Genomic DNA, 15610 nt, shown 5'->3' with positions numbered 1-15610 from the left:
TCCTTTTTTACACATTTTTAATTTTTTTTTTTAAATGTACTACTAAAGATAACATTCGGAAAGACAGACATTTTTATTTTTAAGCAAAAAAATGAAGACTTGTGTCCTTAAAACAGCATTATTCTTTATCCAAGCAAAGTAAGTTTAACCAGAAAAGCACACAGAGATTGCAGACGTCCGCCAAGCGTCATAGTTCCCCACATATTGTGATTTACGCCATAAATATTAGTCCTACATTTATTTGAACTACACATTTAGATTCATTGACCATGAAAACATACCATTAGCAATTGGATTCATAATGATATCAATATTAGTTCAGTAGTTATTTGCAAAAATGGCATTTTCCGTAATGGTGGTTTTCTTCTGGATCGAGCTGCATCGCGTTTGAAGATAAAACAAATCCGCTGGCACACTCCAGATTCCACGGTGTCTTGGCTATATATACTGCAATGGTGTTTGTTGCATCTTTATAGCTTCAGTTGTTGTCTTCCTATCATGAAAATTCCAAAGGTCCCCTTTCTTTTCATATTCTGGAAGCATAGCATCCGGGATTATTCCATTATCTGGATCAGTCTTTGATATTTTGTAGAACGTGTCGGAAACTTGTCCTGTATTTTATTTTTCCAAGTGCTCTGACCATTTTTGCTGGAGTTATACATGTATATACAAATAGAGTGTTCATGACTCCACCATAAGAAAGACGCTGCGTGAAAACGGCCTGCATGGCAGAGTTCCAAGACCAAAACCACTGCTGAACAAAAAGAACATTAAGGCTCGTCTCAATTTTGCCAGAAAACATCTTGATGATCCCCAAGACTTTTGGGAAAATACTCTGTGGTCTGACGAGACAGAAGTTGAACTTTTTGGAATTTCAAAAAAGAACATCACACCAACAGTAAAATATGGTGGTGGTAGTGTGATGGTCTGGGGCTGTTGCTGTTGCTGCTTCAGGACCTGGAAGACTTGCTGTGATAAATGGAACCATGAATTCTGCTGTCTACCAAAAAATCCTGAAGAAGACAAAAAACAAGATGAAGACTTTGGAGTGGCCTAGTCCAAGTCCTGACCTGAATCCTATTGAGATGCTGTGGCATGACCTTAAAAAGATGCTTCATGCTGGAAAACCCTCAAATGTGGCTGAATGACAACAATTCTGCAAAGATGAGTGGGCCAAAATTCCTCCACAGCGCTGTAAGAGGCTCATTGCAAGTTATCACAAACGCTTGATTGCAGTTGTTGCTGCTAAGGGGGGCCCAACCACTTATTAGGTTTGGGGGGGTGGGCAATCACTTTTTCACACAGGGCCATGTAGCTTTGGATTTTTCTTCTCCCTTAATAATAAAAAGTTTCATTTAAAAACAGCATTTTGTGTTCAGTTGTGTTGTGATTGACTAATATTTACATTTGTTTCATGATCTGAAACATTTAAGTGTGATAAAAAATAAAGAAATCAGGAAGCGGGCGAACACTTTTTCACAGCACTGTGTATGTGCATGCTAATATGACACATGATGTCATATTATTTCTTTTTCTTTTTCTGCATTGTAGCCCTAATTGTCCTTCGCCTGAGGTCAAATTGATCAAGGATGTTTTTTCTTTAGTTCCTTATTCCAGTGGGTGGTACGGAAGGCTGAGGGTAGTCGGGTGAACGGTTACGTGCGTGAAGTGTGCGGACAGGAGCAGCTGTTAACGTTGGCCGCCCATCACAAGCGCCAGAAGCTTTGATGTTTTGCTGGTTAGCGTGCTGGAGTTAGAGCGCTGAGTGAGCGCCCCTCCATCACATGTGTCCAAGGCTTGAACCTGCAGTATGTTTCACATGGCGCTGTGTCCTCATAAGCGATTCCCTGAGTGCTGATTAATACCGCACTCAAGTCCTGCGGGCCTTCCCAGAAACCACGTCCGGCTTCTGGGAAAAAAGCGCTCCCTGTAATTATCTCCCGGCGCAAACATGCACCCGTCAATTTGGCCTTTGCATCCATACTTGGACCGAGATATTCTGGAGATGTCATCTGGACCGAGGGGGCTGCCATATTCTCCGTCCTCCTTTGAGAGCCAGCAGCAGCGTTCTTTTAAATGGACCCTCAATTTATGGCGGCTCGCCACTTAGAGGAGACGGATGCTTGTGATGGACTCTTGTATGATCACATCTCATGTTGGCTTTTTTATCATCCAAATGATTCCTAAATATACACGCAGTCATGTCCGCAAGGTCAAAGACTTCCGACATTCGATGATGCAAATATGCAGGTGAAAGGTCAAAGCAGACGCTCGTTCCATCATTTTGCTTCTGCGTGATGAAATGTTGGGAAGGTGAGGACCTTTCACATTAAAAGTCCAATCTGACGGTGGTGGCCGTGAAGCATTTATGCAGCAGCAGCATCTGGCGCCACCAAACACGCCTGCCAGGAAGCACGTGAGGTGACAGCAATTAGTCGGGAGAGAGGCGTGAAATGACGAACCAGGAATGTCCTCCTGAGTCACCTGATGCTCCAGGCTGACGACAAACAAGTCGGTATGACGCAGAGATTATGGAAAGAAAGAAGAGCAGCTTCTGAAAAGAAAATGAGGGCTGGATATGGATAGAAGTTAAGATTCAATTTTATGGGAAATTTTTCCCCCCAAAATAAAAGCATGACAAATTTCTTTAGTAGAATAAATATTTTATTTGATAAATTTGAAAATGAAGTGAAAGTCATTAAAGTGCTACATAATAAAAAAAATTGATTAAATATTTATTTTTATGAATATGATGTATTTAAAAAAATAAATTAAAAATGCTTATTAATACATTTTATTTAAAAATATCACATAAAAATTAACTTAAATTAAAAAAACATTAAAAATAGAAACACCTGATTTAACAGGTTTATGAGAATTTTGTGGCAAAGTTGACAAACCATTAAAGCACTATCAATTTCTTAAATAAATTGAATATTTATCTTAAAAATTATATATTTTAAAATATTTTTAATGAAAATGTCTTATTAATTTTATACACAATTTTACATTTGAAAAAAATTACATTTATTAAAAAAATAATATATTTACCTAACCCTAAAATATTTTTTCTAAATATATTTCAAATAATTTAAAATTAAAATGACTTATTACAAAATGTTACGTTTAAAATCTGATATTCAAAAAAAATTCTATATTTCTAATGAAATGCCTCATGATTTAACAGTTTTAGGAGAAACTTTACAAAACATAAATTCACTACCGTACATACAGTTCTTAAATGGATCAAAAATGATACATATTTTACATTTTAGAATGTAAAATAACTTATAACTACATTTTATGAAACATTAAAAAAATGTAAACATTTGTGATGAAACACCACATTTATCTGTCAGGTCATCTGTCAGAGAATTTTGTGGCAATTTTGACAACCTATTAAATCAATATTAATTCCTTTTATGGGTTAAACATTACATTTTATAAATAATATTTATTTTAAAATATTTTAGATTTAAATGCCTTACTTACGACTTCATTTTAATAAATATTTGGCATTTAAAAATAAAAATAAAAATTTCTGATAAAACACCTCATTTGACAGGTGTGTTAGAATTTTGTGACAAATTTGAGAAAATGTATTAAATGGGTTAAATTGTTGTGTTATTGTATATTATGTATTTATAATGCATTATTCTATATTCATACTTTAAATGAAAGTACCTGACTTTATTCAATATTTTACATTTAAAATATTTATGAAAAAATAAAAATGAGTGATAAAACACCTGATTTAACAGGTTTGTGAGAATTTTGTGGCAAATTTGACAAAACATTAAGTCAAGACATCAATTTCCTATTTATATTCTATAAATAATATTCTATATTCCTATTTTTCCTATTTTACAAATACGATATATTTAAAAAAGATTTTACACTAAAATGACTGACTTATTACCACATTTGAATCAATATTTAACAAAAAATAAAAAAAATAAATTTGTGATGAAATGCCTGATTTAACAGGTTTATGGGAATTTTTGTGACAACTTTTGAAGATGATCTAATAACTAATGTTTGGACGTTGCTGCTGGTTCTTGATGCAAACTCCAATTATAGCATCATGATAAGAAATAAAAGACTTTATTTCAGAATTTGCGTGGAGTAGAATACACCAAGAGTTGCTGCAGGGATTCAGAGATAAATAAGTGATGCAAATGAATGAAAAAGACATGAAGAAAAAGGCAAAATGAAAGAAGAAAATGAAAATGTCTGACTGTACAAAGACATGACAGGTAGAAATGCTTTTGCTGCCAAACATCTTATCCGCAAAGGTAAATAAATAGTTGAAACAAGGCATTGTAGCGTGTCTTTGGTGGGGAAAAAAATGGCCACCTTAGAGAAATGCAAATTGAATATTTACACACGATCAATTGGTGTCATTAGCGAGGCCGATGGCGTCTCCCAGGAAAAAGCACATCTCTTTTCGATGGAACCGCCAAGCAGGAAGGAAACATCAACAACAAACCACATCAACAATAAAAGACAGAAGCTCCTGTTTTCCGTGCCAAGATCAGCCCACGGAGGCCAAAAGCACCTGAAGAAGAGCAAACGCTTCTTATCTGTGAGGAGCTCGGTTTGTCTTTGGAGTTCATTTGGAGTCTTGCGTCCTCTTTACCCGATTAGAGTGAGGGCAACAGCTTAAAAAGGAGTCCAGTGGCGGCGGTTAGACGTGTCCGACGTGTGCCGGGCGCTCGTCGTCTTTGCAGACGCAAGCGCACTCCTCGTGGTGCTCCAAGGCCACGTCCGTCATGGACTTCTGCATGCCTCGGCCTCCGCTTCGGTGCTTCAGCAGCAGAACCTGACAAAGAAGAAAGAAGATGTTCATGGTACCCATACACTGGATTCATATTTATTTGGACAGCTTCTCATTGAAAAGCGTAAATATGTGTCCCCAAATGTATGACTGGTACCGTACAGTATCATAAATGACTGGAGGATGCCCGATGGGGTACATTGTGGGCGTCCATTGTGCACTTGCATCACTTTTTTGTCTTACCTGAGACACATTTTGACAGCGGAAGAGTTGGAGAAACTCAAATTTTACAGCTTCCATGAGTAAAAATACCGCAAGATGCCAAAAGGGATACAGTGTGGCCGTCTACGAGTGTAGTGTACTTCTTTCAGGAGATCTGGCTTCCCATAAGCAAGGCATCAAACGACTTGTAAGAGAATTGCAGACAATTTAAAGCCTATCATACATGAAAATTAAAAAACAATATAACCGTAACACTAACAACAATAACAATGTTAGTAATACTAATAAAAAAATATACTACATAATATATTTCAATGTATTATTAATGTTAATAAATTGTTAATAATCCATATATATACATGTATAATATATTTTTTACATTCATTTTTAAAGGCCGCAGTGCTTACATTAAAGCTTATATTAAGAATAAAAATATATGATTTGAATATGTATATTTTATCGTCACATATATTACATATTTAATATACAATATATATATATATATATCAATATGATATAATTTTTTGATGCTCTTTTAGCCAAAAAGGTTGCCGACCCCTAATTTAAAGGATCCCTGACATGATTCATCAACTTTGCTTAAATATGTCACATATTGTTTGTAATTATCTTCTACATTGTTTGACATTTTTAAGCGAAAGGCTAATTTGCAACAATTACTTTTAAAGTTCATGGAGGTCAGCCATGATAAAGTAGCTCGCAGGGCAGCCTCATTTCCGGAAGTGACGTAATCGAGGTGATACCGCTCAGCTAAAGCAGAGTAAACAAAAGCTTCTCGTGGTAGATCGTCAACTTGGTTCAGTATATTTTCCATCAAAATAGTAGTCGTGCCAAAATGTCGTGTTGCTGCTGGATGTTTAGACACCAATGGACGAAGCAAGTGCAGAGAACGAGAGACAGATGGATGCCCACCTCCGGTTCTGTTCTTTACACTGGTCATTTCCCTGATGACTTCTTCCAAGGAGCACCTTTACAAGAAGCATTTGGCTTGAAAGCACGGTATAAAGCAACAAGGCGACAAGGCTGCGAAGTATTATACATGCTCTATTAACATCTTTTCACAGCCATATGTTTACTGTCGGGGCGACGGCGGTGGTGACTGTGGCATATATCCACATAGACTAGTAGAGAGGCTATAAAAAGCCTTTTACGCTCATTAAGAGGCCAATTTAAAACAATAATTTGAAGAATAAGCAACTCCAGAGTCATTTACACTCACCAGTCTGCGTTTTGAAGGCGACCGACCTTCATCTCATGTCTTAAGTCTTAAACCCATGTTCTAAAAGTTCTCCATTTCATCTCCAAATGTTTCTTCCTCCTCTAAACCTGTTGACACGCCGCTCAAATCGTCGTTATAATCACCGTAAACATCCTCTGTCATACACCGCTATGTTTGTTTACCTGAGTGGTAGCACCCCGATGACGTCACTTCTGGAAATGAGGCTGAACTGCGAGAGCTAGCTCGTCATGGCTGGCGCCATCAACTATAAATGTAATTTTTGCAAGTTTACGCTTTCAAAAACTGAAAAAAGTGGACTATACTGTAATTACAAACAATATATAACATATTTAAGCAAAGCTGATGAATCATGTCAGGGACCCTTTAATATATTGCCAATGCCTGGCTTTTATTGTGAAATAAACATATTGTGAAACTATATTTTTGATAGGCATCTTCCAGCATCCTACATCGTAACGCCTGTATATGAATATTCATTATTTTACTTACTTTTAGATATGAATTATCCTGTTCTTCTAAGGTTTCTTAATATTTTGCTGTGTATTCATGGTGTGCGTGTAATTGTGTGCATTTATGTTGAAAAGGTTGACATCCATGTGCTTTTGATGGCTATTTGCTCAGTTCAACATGATCTTTTTCACCTTCTTGAAGTCCTCTGCCAGCTTAAAATGGACTTTATAGTGGCGGGTATGAATGATTTTTAATTGTGGAAGCTGGCACAGTCTTCATTGTACCTCGTGGTGTTTCTTGGTGAGCCTGGCGGGCACACACTGGCAGTCGTAGCAGCGATGCGAGCAACAGGCACAGTTTCCACCACAGCGCCTCACCAGGAGGCAGCTGGGCCAGAAGATGACATCTGTCCTTCTCAGCTCCTCACGCAAGGACACAGAGAAGTTTCTGGGGGTGCAGCTGTACAGCTGAGCTTCCTCCCGCAGCAGATTGAGGTCAACTCCTCCTTGAAAAGCAGGAAACAGACATCTGTGCTTGTTTTTGCTGGGCTTTAGAAAACCACTAAAACCAGTCAAAGGTACCTCTGGCCTTCTTGGTGTGGATGAAGGACTTGCCGAGCACGTGCCACGTAGGTTTGTACAAGTCCTCCATGTCCAGCTGCCAGCGCTCCGGCTCCAGGTACTTCATCACCTCCTCCACCGTCCTCAGACCCGACACGGCGGCAGACAACTCCTGGATGTCCTGCTGGGAAGGCGGCAGCACGGCTGCAGCTTCTGCTTCCGGTGAAACCTGCAAGGATACAAAGCAGTTATGAATACTGATACAATATGACTATTATAGATGCAAAAGTGTCTTTCTCTTACGGCACTGCAATTCTGTGTAGTGCATCGCCACAGTGAAGCATTTGGCTTGGCTGATGACAGCTAGACAACACTCCAGACATAACATTACTGCAGCTACACCTGCATCATCCGATACGATAACAACAACAACAACAATCATCACTATCATTATTATATTTGATCATTAGCAATTACTGTAAATGATTATTATTGTGATCAGATTATGATTTTTTAAATCACTGATATTATTATCATCATTATCATTTTTACACATACTGTAATTAGTAGTACTATTTTTATATTATTTGGTTATTTATAATTAGTATATTTTGTATATATATATTACATTATTATTATTATTAGTTATCTATTATTACCACTATTATTATTTATTATTATTGTAATTGTAATTAAAATTATTACTTTACTTTATTGTTATCAATTATGTAATTACATTATTTTTGTGTTGATTCTTTTTATATTGTCATTATTATCATTGTCCTTATATATTTTTTTATTATTCATATTATATTATTACTATACTTAATGGATATATTATTTAATGATATATTTTATTAGAATTGTTATATTTGTTTATATATAGTATTTTTAGCTTTATTATTATTATTATTATTATAGTAATTATTTTGTTGTCCTGTCATTATTAGTATCATAATAATTATGATTGAGGTGTTATTATTATTCTAATGTAATTGTTGTGACTATTATTTTATCATGTTGTCATTATTGTCATTATATTTGCTATATTATTATTTTACTTATATTAGAAAAATAATAATTGATTATATTTCATTATTTTTCATGATTATATTTGTATATTATCTGACTTTATTATAATTCTTATTTATATATAATAAAAATAAAATATAATACAATAATTATAGTCATACGAGTCACAATAATTTCTATAAATAGCTTATGATTAGTATTATTATTACAATATGGCTGCAAAAAAAAAGAGAAGACAGATAGCGTTGGTCTTCCACAGAGGAGGACAGGAAGTGAATGAGTGAATGGGTTGAAGGTTTCAGTCGCCACCACGTGACGTGACACGGTGTTTGCCCGCCGTGTCGTCTCCTCGCTAATCTCACGTGAGTGACAGCGAGGAGGCATCACTGCGACACAACAAAAACACAGCTTAGGAAACATGGCAGCTCTTTCAGCTTCAGGGAAGGACAGACGTCTTTGTAAAGAACGGACAAACAGGGGGGAAAATTGTGGTTAGAATTTCTACTTTAGTCCAAAGCTGGGACATTAGTGTGCTGTACTTCCTGTTTGAGACACTTACTGCTAGAAACACTAAATGGGGTGAAATGAGGACATCATGAGGTCACATATTTATGTTGAAGAATATAAATATTAAACCACTAATGCATTTGTCTGCCGTCTGGCGCTAACACGGACTTCCTCCCTTATTTTTTGAACAGGCACATAAATATAAAGCCATGAATCATAACATTTATTCCATAGAGATGAGGACATGGACCTCACACACAGGGAGGGGCGGCCATCCGCGTCTACTGCTAAGCAGCCTTGCTATGTTTTTGTAATTAAGTCATCGTTTTCAAAGAAAACGACATAAATGTACCAAAGTTGTAAAAAAATATACCTAATACTGAGCAGTAAATCAACTGCAAAACCTGCGTGTACAAAAGTACTTACTGTGCTGGTTTTTGGTCAACAGTAATGACGGAGCCCGATGAAATCTGCCTAGCAACACGTAACCACGCCGACCAAACATTTCTCCTGATTGACATTGCTGCTAGACAGCTTCAAAAACATTTAAATTGGGAGGTTTTACCATGAATCGCAATTTGTGTCGCTGGAATAGACTGGAAGACGGAATTGGACATGTTTTGGAAAATAATGGATGTTTTCCCTGCGATTTATATAAATAAAATAATTAAAAATATCAGACAAAGTTGCTTGGCGTTTTTAGGTTGAAAATGTTTACCGTCTTCCAATGAAATTACATTTATTTATACATTTTTTAAAACATTATTTAAATAATAAATATCTAGAATTACACACATGTATTTAATCATGAATACATATATATAATATCAATATCAATTTATATATATATATAAATATATATAATTATTTATATATATATATATTATTTATACATATTAGCTATGCATATACATTAAATATCATTTTATAAATTTGCTGAAGCTAAAAATTATACAGTTGGCATTTTTATGTTAACATTTTTTGTCTTCTAATGACATAAAAAAATTATATACACACACACACACACATTATTGATATTTATTATAATTTTTAAATAATTGCATATATTAAATATTCACATTACATTATAAATTAATAAATACATATAAATAATTCAATTTGTCATATGTATTTATTGTTACTTAAATATCATTTAAACACGATTGGTAAATAAACAATTATAATTATTTTGTCAGAAAAAGTTGCTTCAGTTAAAAAAAGAGAGAGAGAGTGAGAGAAAGAGATTTTCTAAATTTTGGTCTTGTTTTTGTATGTGACTGCCCTTTTCCAAACAGTTTCTATCGCTATTTTCCTCACTTTGGATAAATAAACTGTTACGTTGACACAAACATGTGTACTATGTTGTCCACACCTCCAACAAGGTCCATATGGATGTGCCAGCAGCTTTAACTCCCCCCAACAAAAAATTAATAAAATACATCTGACGTCTGTGTGCGCGTCCCACACTAACGAGAGCCCCTTGTTAAGAAAGCAAGCACAGATTGCTTTTGGTTGGAGCCTCGCTGAGATAAATGGACGGGAATGTGGAGGATCTTGGCAGCGTGTTTCCAGTAGCAGCAAATTAGCAGAATCCTTGGCAGAGTCCAACAGCGCCGACTGGAAGTCATTAACAGTCTATGAATTTTGACGGCGCAATACTCCCCCAATTAGCGCCGCTCAGCGCTCGCTCGCCTTCAGAGGGGGAAGCCAAGCCAAGCGGCCAGGGTAAAGATTTAAGGAGAGCAGGACAGCTCAGCGCTTTTTAAAGAACAAACACACACACAAGTGGACCGCTGTGACTTGTAAGAGGAGCCAATTAAGAACAACACGCGTGACGTGATGTAGGAACCCACAACAACAACAACAGATTGAAATTCATAAGCTTGCATGGCGGACTTTATTGCTGCGGTGTTGTGCAATATGCTTGTTCATAAATGACCATGTGGCTTTCCTTTCCACTTTCTCATGCACTCCACATCATTATTAAAGTTTACAAATGGTTATCAATCAAAGATAATTAGCTTCCTGGTGGCAAATGTCTAACTGGGACTCTTTTGTTGCTTCTCTAACGCTAATAATTGTCAACTCAGCCTTCAGGGATATTTTTTTCTGCCAGAATCGAGGATCTTATTGATCTTGGAATGACATCCAATTCAATATGTTTGAGGATTTTCCTGTATTGAGTCTGCCAATTTCCACCTGAAGCAGGTTTCCAGCTCTCGGTCAGTGTCAAGAATCCTTTTGGTTTTGAATGCGTCCAGTGGAAGAAAAATGAGAAAGGTAACATTCGGAAGTGTTGCTTGTTGCTTCTCAGTCGGTTCTACTTTTCAACCCAACATTTTCGGCATTGGAGAACACGAACCCTGTTGTTTTCGCATCACTCAAGCATGTTTGTGGTGTCTGGGATACATGGTTTGTTTTTTTTTCCTTGTTGATTTCCCACTGACAGAATTTTCACCAAAACTTTCAGGGATTGCAAAAGTATTCACAGCGCTTCACTTTTTCCACGTTATAGTCTTATTCCAAAATGGATTAAACTTATATTTTCTCTCAAAATTCTACACAAAAGACCTCATTATGACAATGTGAAAAAAGTTTGCAACTGTACTGAAGAAAAGAAATCACATGTGCATAAGTACTCACTGCCTTCTGAAAATGGAGCTCAGGTGCATCGCACTTCCACTGATCATCCTAAAAAGGCACATACTTGTCAGAACCAAGAATCCTATTGTTTTTAAAACGTGATTTGCTTTGTGTTGCCTCCCTATCAGTCACACTTCATCTAAACCTACAGGCATTAGTCAGACTCTATTGTTTAAAAACAGGAAATGACTTTCACAAGTTTAAGGCTTAAAACCGGAAGACTTTCATCTCATTTTGGTCTTTTTTCGATGCATAAAACAGCTGAGTCATCTTTAATTCCCCATAAGAAGGCACTTTGCATAATGGAAGCAGGTGGAAGATCTGATTGGACTGACTAGCGCAAGTCTGAAGGTCTCCTTACAAGTTACATGAGGTCAAATAGCGCAGTCGCGTGCAACAGCGGCGGCTGCGCGGCCCCGACAACCGCGCGCGTTTATTTCTGCTCCCTAAAATGACAGATTCACCGGGAAATTGCCTATTAAGATACATCTGGATAACAATCTTGCCTTTGTCATGCACTCGCAAACCACTTCCCTGCTTCCATTAAGCCACAAAGTCTATTGTGCGTGAAATAAAGTGTGTTTTTTTCGCCCTCCATACTGTGCACTCTGCAATTGAGGTTGGAGTAAAAACAGACGTTTTATTCCGCCAACTTTTTGACTCCTGCGTGGACCTACTGAAATTTCTCAGGATTTCCCAACCCCCCTTTTTGGAATAATAAAAAAACAACTTCATTGACAATTCACGTGTAAAAACTAGCACAGGAAGTTGGTGAGATGGCGCCCTGACAGACACGATGCAGTATGTTGTGTTTGCTGACTTCCAGCATCTCTGTGTTTTAACAGCAGGGCTGCCAAAATGTCTTCCTGTCAATTACAGACTGGAGCTTATTTTCTCCCAACCCCTCCTCCTCCTACTGCCCTCCTGCTTCTGCATGGAAGTGGTGGGGAGGAATTTTTACTTGTTTAAATATAAACCGGAGCGCTGGCCCCGGCGTGGCCCCAGCTCAGTAGCTGGGAACAGAGTGCTGCTGTTTCTCTGTGGAGCCTTCAAAGACAAGCCAGGAGAACAAATAGTGTCAACCTATCACCCTCTAAGCCAAAGACACTCATACTTCCACTCCATCCCGCAGATAATTGAACACTGGGAATAAGAAATAATAAATATAATAATGCATTTTTGTGGATGACAGTTAGTACTGAACAACTAAAGCGCTCTCGTCATTCCACAATAAAGCTCAAAGACGAATATTTATGAATCCCTTTATTCACTTTCTATAGCGCTAGTCCTCAAGTCAGCTGGGTGAGAGGCGGGAATAAAAGAGCAGGAAGGCTTTTTGTCCAACTCCACAACGCTGCGGACGTTTGGGATTAACTGTAGACAGGCTGCAACACGGCCTGCGAGTCGCCTTTATGTCACTGAAGGCGGCAGATCGTGTGTGTGTGTGTGTGTGCTCTCGGAATCAGCTTGGAAAGGCCAGGGATGACTTTTGTAGCAAGCAAACATTTGCTTTTGAAGGCCAGCAGTTCCTCGTATTGATAATTATGTCATCTTCCTGCTGCAAGTGTGTGCCAACTACTGCTATTGTGCGTTCTTTCATGATACTCCGACACTCATTTTTAAAAGGCATGGCCATTTGTCCATGGATTCCAAAGCAGTGTGCATTGCATCGCGTTAAAACAGGGTCACCGTGGGCCACATCGCACTTATGGCTGGCCTCACAAGGCCGCCTGTAACTGTGAAACCATACGAATGTATGATCGCCTCATGATATTACGATATTACATTTGATGATTATCATTTTCACTTCGTATTGCTTTACCAACAAACTTGCATTGAAAGAAGTCAAGGTGCCAGGCGCAAGTTTGAGTATACAACTATTGTATTATTGTAGTAATAATGATTTTACTATTAATAAATAATAGTTAATTATATATTAAAAAATAATTTAAAAATAATCATTTTAAATTGGAAAAATTAAGGACTTTATATAAGGACTTTAATATCCAACTTGAGCAACTGAGGTTAAAGCTTCCCAGTCTAAAGTATTACTTGTAAACATGGAAACATGACAGACAAAGGTGAAAAGCTAGTATTTGATCAGGAAAAAAGCTCAGAAACTCGTCTTGTGTGTGAACCTTTTCCCCATTTTCCATGAATGCAGCAAAAGTGTCCCATCCTATTGCTTTGACGTCACCCATATGATCCTCACAGCCACTAGGGGGCATATTTGAGAGCTGGGGATTGTGATGTTATACTGTGATGTAGCTTCATAGATACCCTCCCTACATGTAGAACACGCACTGTGCATGCAACCCCACAATCCAGAGGTTAGAGGGTGCAGGTTTTTGGGCGAGCGCGGGACACTTTTGTTTAAAGATTCTGTTAATTGGCAAATAAAATTCTGCTTAAAGCCCTAATTTGGCCAGGGGCGGCCTGGCGACAGCATCTCTAAGAAGTTCCATGCAGCATTTCTGATGAAATTGAGTCTCGTTATTTCAAAAGTTCGCAAGTTGTGACCTTAATTTTTATCTCACATTGTCAGCTCTTGAGCGCATGTATTTTTGTGTTATTACATCAATTCGTAAGCTGCAAGCCCTCATTTTTATTATTATTAGTAATATACAGTGGTGTGAAAAAGTGTTTTCCCCCTACCTTATTAGTCAATGGCAACACAACCGAACACAAGTTTTGCAGTTTTTAAATGAAACTTTTTATTATTATTATTATTATTATTATTATTAAGGGAGAAAAAAAATCCAAACCTTCATGGTCCTGTGTGGAAAAAATGATTGTCCACTCCTATTAAAACATGACTTACCTGAGATTAATTGATTAATTAATTGATCAATCTGGAAAAGGTTCTAAAGCCATTTTTAAAGGTTTGGGACTCCAGCGAACCACAGCGAGAGCCATTATCAACAAATGCTGAAAACATGGAACAGTGGTGAACCTTCCTAGGAGTGGCCGACCAACCAAAATGACCCCAAGAGCGCAGCGACAACTCATCCAAGAGGTCACAAAAGACCCCACAACAACATTCAAAGAACTGCAGACCTCACTTGTCTCAATTAAGGTCAGAGGTCATGACTCCACCATAAGAAAGACACTGGACAAAAACGGCCTGCATGGCAGAGTTCCAATAACAAAAAAACACTGCTGAACAAAAAGTACATTAAGGCTCGTCTCAATTTTGCCAGAAAACATCTTGATGAACCTCAAGACCTTTGAGAAAATACAGAGACAAAAGTTGAACTTTTTGGAAGGTGTGTGTCCCATTACATCTGGCGTAAAAGTAACACTGCATTTCAGAAAAAGACCATCATACCAACAGTAAAATATGGTGGTGGTAGTGTGATAGTCTGGGGCTGTTTTCCTGCTTCAGGACCTGGAAGACTTTCTGTGATAAATGGAACCATGAATTCTGCTGTCTACCAAAATATCCTGAAGGAGAATGTCCGGCCATCTGTTGGTGACCTCAAACTAAAACCAACTTGGTTTCTGCAGCAGGACAATGATCCAAAACACACCAGCAAGTCCACCTCTGAATGGCTGAAGAAAAACAAAATGTAGACTTTGGAGTGGCCTAGTCAAAGTCCTGACCTGAATCCTATTGAGATGCTGTGGCATGACCTTAAAAAGGTGCTTCATGCTGGAAAACCCTCCAATGTGGCTGAATGACAACAATTCTGCAAAGATGAGTGGGCCAAAATTCCTCCACAGCGCTGTAAGAGACTCATTGCAAGTTATCACAAACGCTTGATTGCAGTTGTTGCTGCTAAGGGTGGCCCAACCAGTTATTAGGTTTTGGGGGCAATCACAGCTTTGGATTTCTATTTCTCCCTTAATAATAAAAAGTTTCATAAAAAAAACAGCATTTTGTGTTGAGTTGTGTTGTTATTGACTAATATTGAAATTTGTTTGATGATCTGAAACATTTAAGTGTGACAAACATGCAAAAAAACAAAATTATAAAATCAGGAAGGTGGGCAAACACTTTTTCACACCACTGTATTATTGTCTATTTCGCTCCTATGGTGTTATAAATGACAGGTGAGCTACTTTCATGTCCTCTGGCAGCTTTATGAGGTGAAGCGGAAGGTCATATGAGTGTCTTTACAGGAGAGAACCGCTATAAAAGTATAAAAAGACAAGGTATAT

The 15610-nt window shown here is 37.5% G+C and overlaps 1 protein-coding gene across 2 annotated transcripts in view; it reads right to left on the bottom strand.

Moving 5' to 3' along the window:
- Window positions 1-4085: 4085 nt before the first annotated feature.
- pdgfc (platelet derived growth factor c) overlaps window positions 4086-15610 on the bottom strand; it is a 54681-nt gene continuing 43156 nt past the window's right edge. The window contains exons 4-6 of one of the 2 annotated variants that reach the window (XM_054793002.1): window positions 7289-7496; window positions 6992-7212; window positions 4086-4822 (exon numbers count right to left, since the gene is read on the bottom strand). In XM_054793002.1, coding sequence (XP_054648977.1) covers window positions 4688-4822; window positions 6992-7212; window positions 7289-7496 — 564 coding nt within the window. In that variant the 3' untranslated portion in view covers window positions 4086-4687. The remainder of the gene's footprint in view (window positions 4823-6991; window positions 7213-7288; window positions 7497-15610) is intronic. The other variant, XM_054793003.1, reaches the window with a different exon arrangement.

The sequence above is a fragment of the Dunckerocampus dactyliophorus genome, chromosome 11, assembly GCF_027744805.1.
Source record: "Dunckerocampus dactyliophorus isolate RoL2022-P2 chromosome 11, RoL_Ddac_1.1, whole genome shotgun sequence".
In the NCBI taxonomy this organism is placed as follows: Eukaryota; Metazoa; Chordata; class Actinopteri; order Syngnathiformes; family Syngnathidae; genus Dunckerocampus; species Dunckerocampus dactyliophorus.
This window is presented reverse-complemented; position numbering and strand designations above follow the sequence as displayed.